General features: G+C 39.7%; 4 protein-coding genes across 5 annotated transcripts; 2 read left to right on the plus strand and 2 right to left on the minus strand.

The window, feature by feature from the left end:
• Nucleotides 1–629: 629 nt before the first annotated feature.
• Nucleotides 630–5,365, minus strand: LOC109088898. 2 transcript variants are annotated; one of them, XM_019103036.2, is made up of 6 exons: nt 5,277–5,365; nt 3,830–4,018; nt 3,624–3,729; nt 3,020–3,429; nt 2,705–2,916; nt 630–2,000 (listed from the first exon to the last, which is right to left on the minus strand). In XM_019103036.2, the coding sequence occupies exons 2-6, from the start codon at nt 4,011–4,013 to the stop codon at nt 1,266–1,268; spliced, it is 1,647 nt and encodes a 548-aa protein (XP_018958581.1). In that variant the 5' UTR covers nt 4,014–4,018; nt 5,277–5,365; the 3' UTR covers nt 630–1,265. The 2 variants fall into 2 exon arrangements, with proteins under 2 accessions (XP_018958581.1, XP_018958580.1); XM_019103035.2 differs by having other exon boundaries at nt 5,204–5,350.
• Nucleotides 5,366–5,711: 346 nt separating this feature from the next.
• Nucleotides 5,712–12,533, minus strand: tmem186 (transmembrane protein 186). Its single transcript, XM_042711957.1, is given in 4 exon segments — nt 5,712–6,331; nt 7,260–7,402; nt 7,404–7,698; nt 12,152–12,533. Coding segments are annotated over 4 exon segments (780 nt in total). The 5' UTR covers nt 12,321–12,533; the 3' UTR covers nt 5,712–6,158.
• Nucleotides 8,263–12,011, plus strand: gde1 (glycerophosphodiester phosphodiesterase 1). The gene is made up of 6 exons (XM_042711956.1): nt 8,263–8,939; nt 9,765–9,940; nt 10,043–10,148; nt 10,299–10,391; nt 10,493–10,704; nt 11,168–12,011. Exons 1-6 carry the CDS (start codon nt 8,673–8,675, stop codon nt 11,313–11,315), a joined length of 1,002 nt encoding a protein of 333 aa, XP_042567890.1. The 5' UTR covers nt 8,263–8,672; the 3' UTR covers nt 11,316–12,011.
• Nucleotides 12,526–16,171, plus strand: LOC109088903 (MAPK regulated corepressor interacting protein 2-like). The gene is made up of 5 exons (XM_019103046.2): nt 12,526–12,901; nt 13,012–13,081; nt 13,928–14,061; nt 15,374–15,475; nt 15,807–16,171. Exons 1-5 carry the CDS (start codon nt 12,847–12,849, stop codon nt 15,875–15,877), a joined length of 432 nt encoding a protein of 143 aa, XP_018958591.1. The 5' UTR covers nt 12,526–12,846; the 3' UTR covers nt 15,878–16,171.
• Nucleotides 16,172–16,309: the final 138 nt, after the last annotated feature.

A 16,309-nucleotide genomic window follows, 5' to 3' on the forward strand; every position in this document is an offset into this window, starting at 1 on the left:
GTGAAAACAAGACATTAATTTACTCTTGAGTGGTGTGGATTATGCTGAGGGTGAGTACATTTTCAGTGAATCTTCATTTTTGGGTGAATTAAGTTAAATGCATTTATGTTAATAAAAGCATTAATGTGTTATTAATATTGATTTTCGTACTTCCGTTCTCCATGTTCTTTGTGTTTTCCATTAGGTATTCACAGAGCTGCAGAAGATTGGGAAAGACATAAAAGAGGAAGTGCAGGACATTGGTTTTCATGCTCATGGGGATATGGGTGGAGACATCAGTAAATACCCCTACCATGCAGCCAGAATGGGTGAGGAAGTTGTGAGGGACACTATATTTCTGAATATATTGTTTTATATTATGTATGTTGAAAATGCTCTCGTTGTTTTTACTCTACTGCTTCCCTCATTTTCTGTCTATCACTTACACATGTAATTTTGCCCAGATGCTGATTGACAGTTCACAGTACAGGTGATTCTGATGCTGTCACTTGATTGGCTGCTTGGTACCTCATGTGATCACCTTAACCCGAGTCAGCCAATCAGAAATTAAAATAGGAACAGCTGGGCTTCAAAGTGGAAATCTTTCACTCGCTGGGTCACTTTGTGGAAATGTTGCTGCCGATCTTATAAATATGTAAAGTCACTGACCAGACTTTTAATCCATGCCACATATTTGTAGTAAAAACAATGCTTTTAGAGGAAATGATGTCATTCTTCGTTTTGTTTTCCTTCTTTAGTCAGGAGTGCAAGCACAATTTCAAGGGCATGCTAGAAGACATGCTTAAAAGGAATCTGGCCAATGGCCATTTGTGATTGCAGTTGCACATTGTAACACACATTTTCATAGAAAACATATTCAGGTATGTCACTGTGGTGCAGTGAATAATTCATAAGAGTGCTGTCTGTTCATATTTTCATGTCCACAGAGTGTGGCTTTATAACCAAGTGAAAACATTGATATTTTATCTACAACTGCAAAACACAGCAGCTACACCAACAATAAAACGTGATACAATGTAAACAATACACAAATAGAAAGTGCAGGTGAACAAATGTGATTTCATTCAGTTCTCTTGCTGTTTTTCAAAACGGATTTGCTACTTTACTGTATTTTTCATTCGTTTTCTAACACTGTAAACATCTGAATGGGTCACGAGGCGTAAAATGCCGCAGAACTAATATAGAAAGTCAGGTGAAACCCTGACTTGTATAAAATCATGCTCTTATTTTACATTCAGCACAGCGTTTATTTGCTACTGTTTGCTTTAGAGATGCTCAGTCTTCACGTGAATACCGCGCTCCAGACACTCTTTGCACTCTTCTGCGTGCAGTTTCCTGAAACCTATATTCATGTCTCTAATGGCTTTCCTATAGGTTTCATATGAACACGCAGTTGCACTTTTGCCTTTAAAGTCTTTATACATCATCATGACGGTTACATTGCTTGATAAATATCGCCTGCTTTCAGCATGTTCACACGTACAGTCACTGATAGTTGGATTGAACGTTTCAATGTGTTGGTGAATTGGCGACAGATCTATTTTATTGGCAGGTGGGTGTCGCCCTCTACGGTCTGGAGGAGGAACAGCACTGGACGTGTTGCCCGTCACGCTGACAATCATGCTGTCGTTTTTCGGATGGTATCCCAGTGTGGTTAGGTAGAAGGTTTTGCAAACATCTTGAGGCTGCCCGAGGCTGTTATTTAGACGATACTGAAAAGTCTTGTTGCGTCTGCTGGGACCTCCCGTTGTGAGACGTGTTTTCAATGATTGGGTAACGGAGTGAAATACAAAAGCCCACTTGTCGCTGTGTGACATGTCTTGATAGGCATCAAATATCTCTTTTCTTCGAACATGCGGGATCTTCTCCGTACATTTCTTTCCACATTTAGGACCACAGGGTTTGCCCATCTTTGGTGCGCGTTGATCTCCTATTTGTACCGGACAGGATTCTTCATCCTTGAGAGCCATTTCATCTTCTCCACTCCCACTTTCTGTTTCCTGTTTAATAGAATTTACTTTGAAAGTGCCAAGTTGCAAACTATATGGGCCTAGAAAAATCACAACTTTTCATTTTCCGTCGGTTTTAGTACACAATGTATCTACAGAAGAGTCAGGTTTTAAATAGGGAAAATATCAAAACTCTTTGGTCTTTTTTAAGCGAGACGCTAACGGTCTAATCTGATTCGATGAGCTATGCTAAGCTAAGCTAAAAGTGCTACCGCCAGACCCGGAGATCGGCTGAATGGATTTGAAAACGGTAAAACTCAACTGTTTAACTCTAGGGGAGATGGAAAATGAGCCTATTTTCAAAAATAGTGGAGTGTTCCTTTAAGACCTAAAGTACTGTGTTCACGACGATACTTGCATTCTGACATATACAAGTGCATGTGTATTTAACCGCTCAAGGCTTATAAAGCGGCAAAAATAACTGTTCAATACAGTCTCTCACACAGTGCATGCATATAGCAAAATGAGTTCTCTTTTGTTTCATCCTCACTTGATTTTAAACCCCAATGCTTAAAAACTTTATTTTAAGTAAGTTTTCGTGAACATGTAGCACAGCACTGACTCGTCTCTACCAGTTAATCGTGTTTACAGGTATACTGTCTACCCCTAATAACACAAACCATTTACTTAGAATTACAATCAGACTTGTAACTGATAACAGCAGGCAACTATGAGTACCTGACAAGGTTACCTACCACTTTTGGTCTCGTTTCCGGACAGGATCGAAAATCACTTTCAAGGGACGTTAATGACGTTAGATCTTCCATTGGAAACAGTTTTGGACTTAAATGGTTAGCCTCTGTGATCTCACGAACATTGTTTGCTTTGAGATCTTGCACCATCCTTATAATGTTCCTCTGCTGCTCCATCAGAATTTCTTGTTTAGTTATTATGTCATGGAGAAGTGCTGAAACAAACACGGGAATAGCAAGGTTTACCACACCACCCATGCTATGAAATGATTCTAACACTAGCAGTGAATAGAAATGTCAGAAAACAGAAACTCTTACATGTTATGAATGGGTCACAGCTCGAGAGGCTTTTTCTCTGGGGTCCGGGTGTTTCATGATGCCACGGTAACTGTGCCGCCTGTTCGGGGGACTGTACAGTTGTGTCCTGTGGCCATGTGAGTTCACTCTTATGTTCTGTGATGTCTCGTGATGCTCGGTCAGAACTACTCGCTTGCCACGGCTGGGATGGTCTTGAAGTTTCCGCAATCTGTGTCACACCCGGGGAGTTTTGGTGCCATACAGAGGGCTGCGTTTGTCTTTGTCCTAGAGGTCTTGGTTGTAAATCATTAGAAGGTGAACAAATCCTTTTGGATAGTGGCTGTATTTGAGGGGACTGTGCCAAATTGTTTTTTAGGGGTGCGGTAGCCTCCTCATTACTGTCAAAATCATCCAGTAGGTGCCCGTTTCGTCTTTGGAGAAGGCAAGAAATGTAATGATTATTTAATTTGATGAAGTGAGGGTGGTATGTTAATTATTCAGTGACATATTCCCTTTCTGCAGTTCAAAAAGAAGCGTGCATGTTATTTTTTTTAAGCTGCACTACGAAACATGGATCTGTTAGACAGGTCTGTGTTAAAGAATGACATAATATACACAATCTTACTTTTTTCTTCGTTTTGAGGGCCTCTGGGAGTCGGGCTCAGCCTCTGACTGGAGATCGCTCTGCTGTTCTGCAAGAGGTAGCTTCAGACATGCTTCATTATAATTATCTGTGAAAGACAGAATTAAAAAAACCAGAACAATCCAAAAAGTTGTTTACCATTTAACCCTTTTAATTAAACTATGTGTACAGAAAGGATTTATACATACTTGCAGTATACATAATCGTGACTTTATATGCAGACCAAGACTTCTGGGGTTGCTCCAAACACTTGGCTGCCCTCTGAATGATTTCACCCTCGTATGGAGGCCATAAACACACACCATTCTTCACCCAGATTGCAGGCACAACCTCCACTTCTTCAGTGTCAACAAAGCTGACAACGTGGTACATGATTTCTGCAAGCAAACACAAATTGGTGTAAATTACTTTCTTTTTCAGATGAATACAATAGGAGTTATATTAAAAAATGTCCTGGCTCTTCCAAGCTTTATAATGGCTGTGAATGGGTGTTATTAATTATTCAATAGTCAGAAGCCCAAAAAAGTGCGTCCACCCATAATAAAAAGTGTCCAAATATTTATTTTTGGGTGAACTCTCTCTTTAAATCTCTGAACTGCCATGTGTGTTACTGGCCCATTTGTGTGCTTGAATGTTTTCAATCCTTGTACTTCACTGCTGCTTTTTGAGCGCACAGCTTGCATTTCAGATCTAGTTTCCAGATCTCTCTCTCTCTCTCTCTCTCTTTTTCTTCTGCAAGTAATTTTCAAAAGGAAGTCCAGATATTAGGTCTAAGTGGCTGTGAAATCTGAAATCACCGCTAAGCTGTACACCACATAACTTACTGAAACGTTAAACAAATGAGACAAGCAATGCATTGGTGAAGTGTACAGAATGATGGGTTTGCTGAAATGCAAACTGCAGCATACACTTGCTCAGCAAGACAACCGCTAAGAACAACTGGCCCAGTATACAGTAGAACTGTCTAAATCCTGTTGCTTTCCATTTTAGTCCTTCTTCCAGACTCCTTGGTTTTCTGGAATATTCAAGTGGGACAAAATCTAGTGAGACAGCTTTTACTTGACGCCCAGGAAGATGACATTGTAAAGGCCAAATCCACAAATACAACAGTCTTCGTACCACACCAGGGCACAGCAAATGCACATAATCATGAGAAAAACAACCAACCATGCCTAAAGTTATATTGTTTTCGACCACAGGTGAATGTCCTAAAGTGGTGATCTCCATCCACAGTTTGCTTAATTTAAAAGACTAATCAGTCCTTTGAGATGTAAACATCTGTTTGAACACACTTATCACATCCAGAATAGCCAGAATGAGATTTAATGCATTTGACGAAGGCTCTACCAGGAGCATCGCCTTCAACCAAACAGTCTTACTACAAATAACAAATCCCTTTCTCAAGCTATTAACTCATTTACAGGAGCGTCTAGGTAACGTTAGTCCGAAAGCGAAGTATTAGTTACTCCACAAAATACAGCAATTAAAACCGGTCTTTTAATAACACAATCCTGCAGAACGGTAACGCGATGCAGAATAAATCTACGCGTCAGTATACTTACATTTTTAATTATTAAAGCTCCAAAAGACAAAGCCGAGGCAGCGTTACTGTCAAAGTCCGAATTTGAATCTCACCTCCAGACTGTGTTTGTAAACATTAGCGGCCGGCTAACTGCTACGCAACTTCCGGATCCTCTGGTGTGTGTGTCACGAGGTGCACTCTGGGAAAAGTAGTTCTTTTTTGCAAAGCGGATTTAACAACGTAGATGTAAATCAACTACTATTTGCAAGATGCACTGCAAATAAATATGAACCGCTTAACCCCACACACGAGGCTGTTTGACTTTAAAGCACATTCGTGGCAGAGATCTTTTATTTACTCCACCCCGATCTCAGCTGAATATTTTGACCGGACTCCAGTCACGGCTATCTGTTTGGCACAGAGACTTAATTCTGTTGTTATCTTCAAAGCATTTTGTGTAGGATTTTTGCTGAAATAAATTAATATGCCAATCTTTAAAACCAAGGTAGCCTGATTTTGAAACTATTATTCAATCTTTATTTCTCTGATCAAAGCAGTTATAATTATAGTTTAAGAAATCGGTTTCTTGAATGTTAAATGTAATAAGTCTTGTAACTGTTTCAATTAATTTATTAAAGTAATGTAACTGATAACATCTGATTACGTTTCTAAACTTCTAACCAATGTTTTCAAGTGTTAAAATGTTACTGTTTAAAATTATAACAAGAAACAGTTAACTTTTATTGGTCACAGAGCTTATTTTCTGCAGCAACCCAAAAGCAGATGGAAAAACAATGCTAGGTTTTTTTTGTGAAGGAACCACAGTGATGCACTTCCAGGTTGGCCTACAAAAATACATAATAACGTGATCTCTACACCATTCTCATTTTTCATGAATGTTACATAAACTTTAAGATATCAAATCTTTATTTGTCACTTTTAAATGACAAAACAATATCCAGCGGCGTATGACAAAAAAACAGGAGAAAGTTAATTCACGACAGACTCCCGAAAACCTTCTCAAAGGCATTTTTGTCCACCATTCGTCCCAGTCTGGTAGAGAAGTATATAGTATCAGAACGGCTGTAGCGCTTTAAACCCAGGATCAGTTCTCCTTTGGTATCCCCAGACTCTCCCAGAGTCATGACATCTGACACGGACACGTACAGTACAGGTCAAAAGTTTGGAAACATTACTATTTTTAATGTTTTTGAAAGAAGTCTCTTCTGCTCATCAAGCCTGCATTTATTTGATCAAAAATACAGAAAAAAAACAGATATATTGTGAAATATTATTACAACTTAAAATAATAGTTTTCTATTTGAATATACTTTAAAAAAATAATTTATTCCTGTGATGCAAAGCTGAATTTTCAGCATCATTACTCCAGCCTTCAGTGTCACGTGTAACATCCAGTCTATCACATGATCATTTAGAAATCATTCTAATATTCTGATTTATTATGAGTGTTGGAAACAGTGCTGCTGTCTAATATATTTGATGAATAAAAGGTTAAAAAGAACTGCATTTATTCAAAAAAAAAAAAAAAATTCTAATAATATATTTTCTTTACTATCACTTTTTATCAATTTAACACATCCTTGCTGAATAAAAGTATTGATTTTATTTAGAAAAAAAAAAGAAAGAAAAAAAAAAAATTAGTGACCCCAAATTACTGACCAGTAGTGTATATTGTTATTACAAAATATTTATATTTTAAAAACATACTTTTTTTTTTTTTTTTTTTTTTTACTTTTTAGTCATTAAAGTATCCTAAAAAAGTATCACATGTTCTGAAAAAATATTAAGCAGCAGAACTGTTTTCCAACTTTGATAATGAATCATCATATTAGAATGATTTCTAAAGGATCATGTGATAATGATCCTAAAAATTCAGCTTTGCATCACAGAAATAAATGTTAATTTAAAGTATAATAAATTTAAAAACAATTATTTTAAATTGTAATAATATATCACAATATTACATTTTATTTATTTATTTTTTATTAATTTTTGAAGGATTTATTTTAAGTTGTAATTTTTTTTAAAAATATTAAATTTAGTAATGTTTCCAAACTTTTGACCGGTACTGTATATGTCCCGTCTGTGACCCCAGAAGGACAGGTGCGACACCTTTAAGACGGTCTGCGTTGAATCCAGGTACATCATGCCAACCACTCGCCTGACATAGTGGCTTATGGAGTACAGCATGATGACAGCAAACCCAGCTATGCCTGTGGAGCATCACTGACGTCTGTCCCTGCAGGTAGAGGTACACTGTGGGCAGTAAGACGACGGTGATGCATCCGTCTGAGTCCAGAAAGAGCCGCAGGCCTTTGATAGCCAGAAAAGTGTGAATTAGACTATATCTGGAGGCCAGATCAGAACTGAATGACACCGCGTGTGTGAATGTAATGGGCTTCTGTCGACCCACGTGCACCTGGTCACTGCTGTGTTGGACATGAGTGTGTGAGATGAGTCCTGCACCATGACACCGGCACCCATACAGAGGAAGACGGGACATGCGGACATCATCTGAGGAGACAGTAACCATGGTAACAGTAGTTATTAAAAGTTGACAATTAAATCAAATAATAAATGGTTGTATTTTTAGTTAGATTTTTCTTTTGTTTTGTTAGATTTTATCTTATATCAAACAAAATCCTTTACACACTGGGTTTTATGTCTGCCTTTCAAGCACAATCCTTGTATGAGCTCAGTTTAAAAGGTATTTGCAACTCGTGTTCTAGACATATTAATTACAAAGAAAACACACAAAACAACTGACCTGAATAAGTTATTAAAATGCACTAAAATTAACAATTTATGCCGTTTTGAACGCATTAACCAACTCCAGACAAGTCCAGTGCTTCTGTGAGGCTTAACACTTCATAATAAAGGTCTCTGAGTTATTGCAATTAAATAATTTTATATAAACTTGTCACGTTTAAATAAAAATAATTTACGAAATAATAACAATTTGTGTGTGAAATTTACTTATATTAGGCATTCATTTATATTATTTAACCAAAAATCGTTTAAACACAGGAACTTTTATGCCATAGGCGCTTTCCACCAAGGCATCGCATCGGATAGTTATTTTATTTTAAAGGTCTCGCGCTCTTAACTCATCAAGCAGGCTAAACGGGTTGTCGGCATGATACGACACGCAATATAAATGCATGCATGTCATTAATATCAGCTAATGCTGTTTATTGGGATGAGGTCGTCAGCAGTCAAACTGGTCACGCGAGCAATTTCGCAATGCATCCGTGATGTCATTAATACATTTTTCATGGCAGTTCATTAATGCAAGTAGGTCTGACATACAGTTGAATGGCAATGAATGACTCGAGACTGTACACTCCAGTGTCAACACTGTGATGACACTCGCGATGCGGACTTCATCGTTTTATCTTGCGCAGATCGAGTAGCTGACCGTTGATCCTACATGTTGATTGATCACCGATTGATTAGTTGCAGTGATAGCCTAGTTTCGTTTTCTCATCATGCTTCATTTGGGAGATGAGCTCACGCTGTTCTCTGTTGTCTTCATCGTGGTTCTGCTGGGATCCAGAAGCGCCGTCTGGCCCACGGTGCTCACGGGCTCTCTCTACCTCTTTCTGGTGATGTTCCGGTTCCCGCAGGTCCCCTCCAGCCGGGCCAGACAGGTGCTTCGGCCCGGGACTAGAGTGTCGTCGGGCGGCGTGTCAGCGGTGGCGCACCGCGGTGGTGGACACGACGCTCCCGAGAACACCATAGCTGCTATACGAGCGGTGAGCACTTCAGTATGCTGGTTTCTGGTTGATTTTATTATTATTATTTTAATGTTTAAATGTATTTTTTTTCTCTTGACAGTATTAATTTGAAGCAACTGCATACTTATTTTTAAAGACCACATATAAAGTGATACAAAAAGTATCACACTGACAGCTCCGATGTGCGATTCGTGAGCGAGTCGGATCTTTTCGATGAATCGGTTCAGCTTATTCTAATGCATGAGTTTATAACTTTTATACAGTCTATGGTTTATAATCAAATATAGCGGTTCATTGGCTGATTGAACAGAGAATCATTTCTTTCAAACATGTCCGACTCGTGATGAACCGAAATCCGAGGAGTGTTGTAATGCAAATATGTATGCAAATCTAGATTTACAAAACAAAATTTGCACGTATGCGTTTGGCAGATGCTTTTTTATTTTTATTTTACCAAAGCGACTTACAATACAGGAGCACCAAGCCAACAATATTCAAAGTATACAATATATAATTTATATAAATTATACAAGATATGTTGCATTTGTGAGGCCAAGTTTTTAAAAATGTGTATCTAAACTTTAAAGTTTTATTTATTTACTTGCTTCCATTTGCTCCATTTAATTATTTAATGTATATTATATTAATGCACATTGAATATTATATAAATGTCTATTTTCATTTCTTTCTTTTTATAAATCAGCATCACATGTCCTTTAACCTCAAAAGCTTATTTCTTGTATTTTTCAAACATTGTGAAAGCATTGCATTAACTGTGGTTTTAAATCTCACACCAGTCACTGTTTTCTTCCTCTTATAATGACTCTCATTTCTAAATGAAAGGCGAGTGAGAATGGAGCCACGGGTGTGGAGCTGGACCTGGAGTTCACGGCTGATGGGGTTCCCATACTGATGCACGATGACACCGTGGACCGAACCACAAACGGATCAGGAGCACTGAGCAAGCTGCTCTTCTCTGAACTGCGCAAACTGGATGCAGCAGCCAAACACAGATTCAGGTTAGATGGGAAGAGAGACAGCCTCGTTTCATGCATAGAGAATAAATAATCAAAACCAAGTTAAAAGACAGCAGGTGGTATGTTTTTGTTGGTTGCGAGCAGTGACCGTTTCCGAGGTGAGAAGGTTCCAACGCTGCAGGAGGCAGTAGAGGAATGCATCAAGCGCCAGTTGACCATCTACTTTGACGTCAAAGGTCATCCAGATGAGGTACCATCAACTGACAATGGTCCATTGTTGGTGGGACTGTTTCTGTGCACCACAATCTTGATCCACAGGTTCTTGCTTAGCAAGAACTTTAATGATTCTTGCATTGGGAAACCAGAATATTAATGCTTTCATGTATCTGTTTGTCCACAGGCGGCTGCAGCACTGAAGGAGTTATTCCGGAAGTATCCAGTGCTCTACAACACAAGCATCGTCTGCTCATTTGAGCCCAAAGTCATCTATAGGGTAACACAATCCAGCCCGAATGCATTTGATGGGACCTGAATTTCCTCATGTTTTTAACAACTCTCCACTAATATAAAAGTGTACTGGCTGATCTCTTCCAGATGCGGCAGGCGGATCAGAATGTGGTGACCGCACTGACCCATCGGCCGTGGAGTCTGAGTCTGTTTGGTGACGGAACGCCGCGGTTCTCATCCGCGTGGAAGCACCACTGGATGCAGGTGATGGACGTGCTCCTGGACTGGGCCCATCATCACCTGCTGTGGAACCTGTGTGGAGTCTCGGCCTTCCTGGTGCAGAAGAACTTCATCTCGCCGTGAGTCACCATGTCATTAATGCTATTTTTAGATCATTATTGTTGTCATGTCATTATGAGTATTACATTACTGTAAGGTGTTTAAAATAAATTGCAAATATCTGCCAGTTACAGAAAAGCAACCACTGCATGTAACCACTGAAATGGGAGTTATTATTGAATGTGACCACTGTGTGGTTGTATTTTAAAGCACTAGCCATTATCCTTGACCACTGCTGCACAACCTTAACACTTAATCTCTTGTCCTCTCTGAAGTGCTACAGGTGGTTGTTAGCACTGTCTGATGTGCAAAAGCTTAATGAAGTAGTGCATATTTCTGGTGTATTTTATGTTGTAGAATAAAATGTGAGAATACATTATGTTTGCGTTCACCACAGACCGTATTTCAGGCATTTCATCAGCGCCACCTACAGTATAGGAGTGTTTATTTCACTTTAAAAGGGTGACTGTGTTCTTTCGCTAGGGACTATGTGCAGTACTGGGCAGCCCGAGGTGTGCAGGTGGTGGGCTGGACGGTGAACACGGCTGTAGAGAAGCAGTACTACCAGCAACTACTGAAGATCAGCTACATCACTGACAGTCTCGTAGAGGACTGTGAACCTCACTACTGAAATGCCACATTGTACAATCACCAGTTTAGGAATTCAAGCAACTAAACTCTTCTGCTTCACTCAAAATATTAAAGTATGCGTCTGTAATGAATTGCTCTGATTTGGGAAGCATGCTGTAGAAAGAGACTTGAAATTTACAGGGTAAAAAAAATGCTTTCATTGTGTAAAATTTATAATATGGGAGATAAATATCAATGTTCGAATGTACTGTACACACCCACTCAGGTGAGCCAATTTGACTATATGCATATTATATCATTGTTTTATTTCCATTTTAATCGCATTATTGAAGAAGTGCATTTTTGAGGAAAGAGAGGGGAATTTATTTAGTGAACCTGCTTTTCTTTTATTGCTACTTAAATTGTGTAGAAAAAAAAATGTCTGAGCTACAGAATGTTTAGGTTAATGTACGGCTTCTCTCTCCTTCATGAAATTAGCTGTGTATACCTTGCTATTTGGGTTTAATTCATGCTTACAAGTCTGGTAGTAATGATAGCTAATGAACAGTTTGCACATAAAATCACATTTCTGTAGTTATACTGACCTTAAGAGGGGTCAAGAAATTTATAATGTGAGCGGGATCTCAGGCAGCTACCAAACGATGGACACATAATACTAATTCAAGATTATTTGAAAGTGGCATGTTCCTATTTTCTCTGGTGGTTATACTTAAATAAAATACAATTTTTAAATAGCCATTTTGTCCCAGTAGTTGCATTTCAAGGACTGTTGTACAACAGTGGTTGCGTAACAGTCGCCTCAGACGGGTTTCCTCTCTTCTTTCTTGTTATATTTAATCCTATTGGTTTAAAGAGTGTAAGGTGTAACTTCAGTACCTGCATCGCAGATTAGCGAGTTTGACCCAAACAAACTGTTAATGTGGTACCAAGTAAAGCCTGGCCGGCTCCCACGTGGTGCGCGGAACGCGTCACAGCTGCGCACATTGGTCTTGAATGCGCGCTCGTGTTTACTCTCCACTTTAATCAGTGGTACGATTGCAGACATGAAGAAACCGATGTTTAGACTGTACACAAGAGCGCCCGTGGTGGCCCGACGCGGTCGTTTATTACACGCGTTTATCAGTTGTTTAGATGGTACACAGAGCCGGTTTGATGGTGTCCACAAGGTGAGTAGGTGAAAGGTGACCCCGGGGGGCGTGTCGTGACGTCACGGAAGAAGGCTGCGATCTGAACGTCCGAATTTACAGTCCAGATCGACCAAGAGCTCAGAAAGTTTCTCAGCACCGGACGCGTGATCAGGGCTGTGAACGCTGCTACCCTTGACTGACCTCAAAGTAAACGCACGGCGCTGAAGTCCACTCGCATAAGCCGGCCGCGAGCGCCTGAACGGCAGATCTGCGACCAGGATCCACGCTCGTGTCCACGGTGGCTGCGTCAAGCGAGCTCCGTCCTGAACCGGGATCGCGTGACGTTTTCTGGCGCGCGTATAATCGTGACCATCGCACGGAGCGATCCGCAGACCTCGCGTGGACCCGTCGCGCCGCAGGGGTTCTCCAGAGACCGTCTCTCACATGATGTACACTATAACCAGAGGTCCCAGCAAACTCGTGACACAACGGAGAACAGGTCTTTAACGCGATTATAGGAGATATTAAAGAATAAACCACGTGCGTCTATTTAATATGGTTATTACATCACTGTAAATACGTATTATTAACACAAACTGTTTCTTGCAGGCCCGACGCAACAGATTGAGAGCAAAGCGAACGACCTGAAACAGAAGCAAAGCCACTGGCTTGTGTCGGAGTGAGTAATAATAACACTTATATATTGTGATACTGGAGTTTGGTCCCTGAGAGGACACTTAAAAATGATTTAAATGCGCTTTTAAAAAGCGTGCCCGTCACGTGTACGAGCTTGGCACACTTTAAAGTATCCGTAGCGGAAAATTTGGCTTTGTTTATAAGACAGGACGTATCGTTTTTACGCTTTTGCCGAAGTCGCTTGTATTGTCTCGCGCTGTGTGTGACCTTGCGAGTGTAGCGCGCGCGCGCGTGACCGAGAGCGCGTGGATTGTCGGCGTTTTTGAAGATTTGTGTCGCGATTGTATTCTCTTCGTTTCGGTTTAAGGGTTAATAACTAACCTTTTGGGGTTATTATAATGCGAGCACATGCTTGTCACACCCCCCTCATATTCCCACAAGGACGTCGTGTAACTCCGCGTGCTGCATTCTAGGCTAGAGAGCGTCGCGTTTGTCTGTCTGTCATTTGCGTTTGAGAATTCACCAGTTTAATGCATACTGCTTGTTAAGCTGATATAATAAACAACCTGGATTAATAACGTGTCGCTGTTACTATAGTAACGACGTTGCGTAAGGAAGTATTTGGTCTTAAAGGAACAGTTCACCCAAAAATTCGTTGCGTTGAGTCTTTAGAAATCTGAATTAATATTTTTATATATATTAAAAAATGTACTCTTTTCCATGTAATGCAAGTGAATTTTTTTTTTTATGAATGCAATATCTTTATTTAAATTTAAAGTGTGCAGATGAGAGATGGATGCAATGTAACAAGCAGCAGGAATTGAAGGAGACAGAATGTAGAAATGCAAGGACTGATTATTGAAAGCTCATATTGATCTGTTGTTTGTAGTTCACCAGCGCCTAAGATTGTGTTTCACCGGCTGAACGGAAAGCGGTTCCACCGATCAGCGTCTCCGAAAGCTGAAAACACTACTGAGGGATGCACCCCGGCTCATGAGGAAAATGTTCGGTTTGTTTACGAGGGTGAGTTCATCTTCCAGAACAGCATTAGTGTTGTTGAATCCTTGAGGAGGGCTAAGGTTGGGGCAAGCAGGTGCCATGACCTTAATGAACTCTGAAGAGCGACCGAACGGATTCAGCTTGAAGCTGTTACAAGTTTGCAGCTTGTCTCGATTCTTTATTAAAGGTGCAAGAGTTTAATCGTGTGCAAGCTAAAGTTGTGAAAGACTGGGGTTCAGACTCTTATAAGTGTACTTTATAATGAGGTAAGCGTTTGTGTGAAACAGGGCAGCTCTTATCTTCAGGAGGAGGGTGTTTGTCTGCAGGCCAGGCTCCAGCTCCACCTCCAGCGGCTGATGCAATGGCCCTCAAGGGCAGTTTTTATGCTCTTTTGTACACTGACAGGCTGGTCAACCGAGGCTTAATGTTTTGTAAAACTGGTTTAGTCAATAGAAGATAGCTGTATGATCCGGTAAAATCTTGCAGCCGGTTTAGGGAGTGTAAAGAAAGCAATTAGAATTGGTAAAAGGTGTCCATTTACTTCCACCGAGTTGCCAATGAGATGATCATGTTTTTCTAGATCTAAACTCTTCTTTTGTTGTGATGCATTGCATTTTCACAAGTTGGGATACGATGCAAATTAGGACAAAACATGTCGGTTTAGTTTGTATACCTCTCCATTTGTTTTTGATCACTGAGTGAAGGGTTTTAAAAGACGTTAAGATACAGACTTGTCCACAGATGAATCGTTCTGGCTACAGTATGAACATGCATTGAAAAGAATCACTTCAGCTGAATGATTCACTAATGAATTCGACGTCACCATGACTTGCACATTTTAATCTACATGAGAGCAGTATATAAAGAGTTTCTGCAGATTTTATGAAGATAAACGTAAGATTTTTCCAAGACCCTTTTAAGACCAGTTAAAGAAAACTGAAGGTTTTAATTAAAGGGAACATAATACTTCAGGAGGTCAATGAGTTGTATTTGCAGCACTTTAGAGTTTGAGATACAACTTCCTACAGATTTCCATTACCTTTTCATCCACTTTACAAAAAAAGCTCAATTATGGTATAAAAATAACTCAAAGGGAACAAAAGTTTCATGCTCCGTTGACAGATACTTGTTCTTGTTTTAAGCATAAACATCTAGTTTTGTAAAACGTCCTCATATCATTTTGCAACTCAAGTAAATGTATCTTGATTTAATACAATTTATGCAACATTTAATACCATGACTATGAATTTAAGATTTCTTCTCAGATTTAAGACCCTGTTAATTGGTGGAAGACTGAATTGTTATTTTAAACTGATACAATATCTTATGATTGCAGCTTGGCAGGAGGTGGAACAGAAGCTCGGAAAGGGATCCCAGCCGGAGAACGGGAAAGGCCCGGTTCAGTACGCGGAGAGGAGCCCCAATCCCGGCATGAAGAGTCAGTCTAAGACTTCTGTCCTATTTACTTTCTTTAAATAAACTCTATTTTGCTGACTTGCTCTCTCTTCTCAGCCTATTTTGAAGGCCTCTTCTGTCTCTCAGATACACAAATTCAATTTCATGTAAAATTTCAAAGTCATGTAAAAATTGTGATTTACTCACCCTCAAGTCATTCCAAACCTGTATGAATTACTTTCTGGAGCACAAAAGGATCTGTTTTGAAGAAAAGCTGCTTCCACACTACAAAAGAAAAAATAAATCATACATTTTGTGCGCTATTGTTTAATTCAGATATCTCAAAGAACTCACCCAGTCTCTGTCTTTTTCAGATTTTGTGCCTATTGATCTCGAGGAGTGGTGGGCCAAGCGTTTCCTGGCCAACATTGCCAACCTGTCATGACAGGTGCATGATGGGGCATGAGGAGATATGTCTGACCGGTCCGGACTGAGGCAGTGCAGCCGGACTCTCCTGATGAGCTCAGGTGATCATGCGAGAGATTTGCACACTTCCTGTGGAACTGTTTGCCCAGCTGGACCCGGACTCTCTCTCATGCACACGGAAGACGATCAGATTTTTCTTCTGCTTTTCTTTCTTTGTTAGAATGTGAGATGTCTGTTTTTCTCAGCAGATCTTTGCAAAAAAAGTGATGTTATAAAACAACCCCAAAAAAGTCCAGTAAAAACTTTTTCAAGACGTCTTTGGTGATTTTGTTCACTGTTGGTCTCATTCTGATATCATTGGGTGCAAAGATATTTATGGGTCATATTTTATATTTTTATTTAATCATTTTTGCATTGTGATTTTATTTATTTGTATTTTCTTTTTATATAA

Source organism: Cyprinus carpio, chromosome A22 (genome assembly GCF_018340385.1).
Source record: "Cyprinus carpio isolate SPL01 chromosome A22, ASM1834038v1, whole genome shotgun sequence".
Classification (NCBI taxonomy): Eukaryota; Metazoa; Chordata; class Actinopteri; order Cypriniformes; family Cyprinidae; genus Cyprinus; species Cyprinus carpio.

Excerpts from the sequence above, each read along its gene's own strand:
- LOC109088898 (XM_019103036.2), bottom strand. The coding sequence starts at position 4,013 with ATGTACCACGTTGTCAGCTTTGTTGACACTGAAGAAGTGGAGGTTGTG. Across the intron at positions 3,730-3,829 it reads CACGATTATGTATACTGCAA|ATAATTATAATGAAGCATGT; the intron begins GTATGTATAAAT and ends TGTCTTTCACAG. Across the intron at positions 2,001-2,704 it reads CGGAAACGAGACCAAAAGTG|GAAACAGAAAGTGGGAGTGG; the intron begins GTAGGTAACCTT and ends TCTATTAAACAG.
- gde1 (XM_042711956.1), top strand. The coding sequence starts at position 8,673 with ATGCTTCATTTGGGAGATGAGCTCACGCTGTTCTCTGTTGTCTTCATC. Across the intron at positions 8,940-9,764 it reads CCATAGCTGCTATACGAGCG|GCGAGTGAGAATGGAGCCAC; the intron begins GTGAGCACTTCA and ends TCTAAATGAAAG. Across the intron at positions 10,705-11,167 it reads CAGAAGAACTTCATCTCGCC|GGACTATGTGCAGTACTGGG; the intron begins GTGAGTCACCAT and ends TTCTTTCGCTAG.
- LOC109088903 (XM_019103046.2), top strand. The coding sequence starts at position 12,847 with ATGATGTACACTATAACCAGAGGTCCCAGCAAACTCGTGACACAACGG. Across the intron at positions 12,902-13,011 it reads CGTGACACAACGGAGAACAG|GCCCGACGCAACAGATTGAG; the intron begins GTCTTTAACGCG and ends TGTTTCTTGCAG. Across the intron at positions 13,082-13,927 it reads AGCCACTGGCTTGTGTCGGA|TTCACCAGCGCCTAAGATTG; the intron begins GTGAGTAATAAT and ends TGTTGTTTGTAG.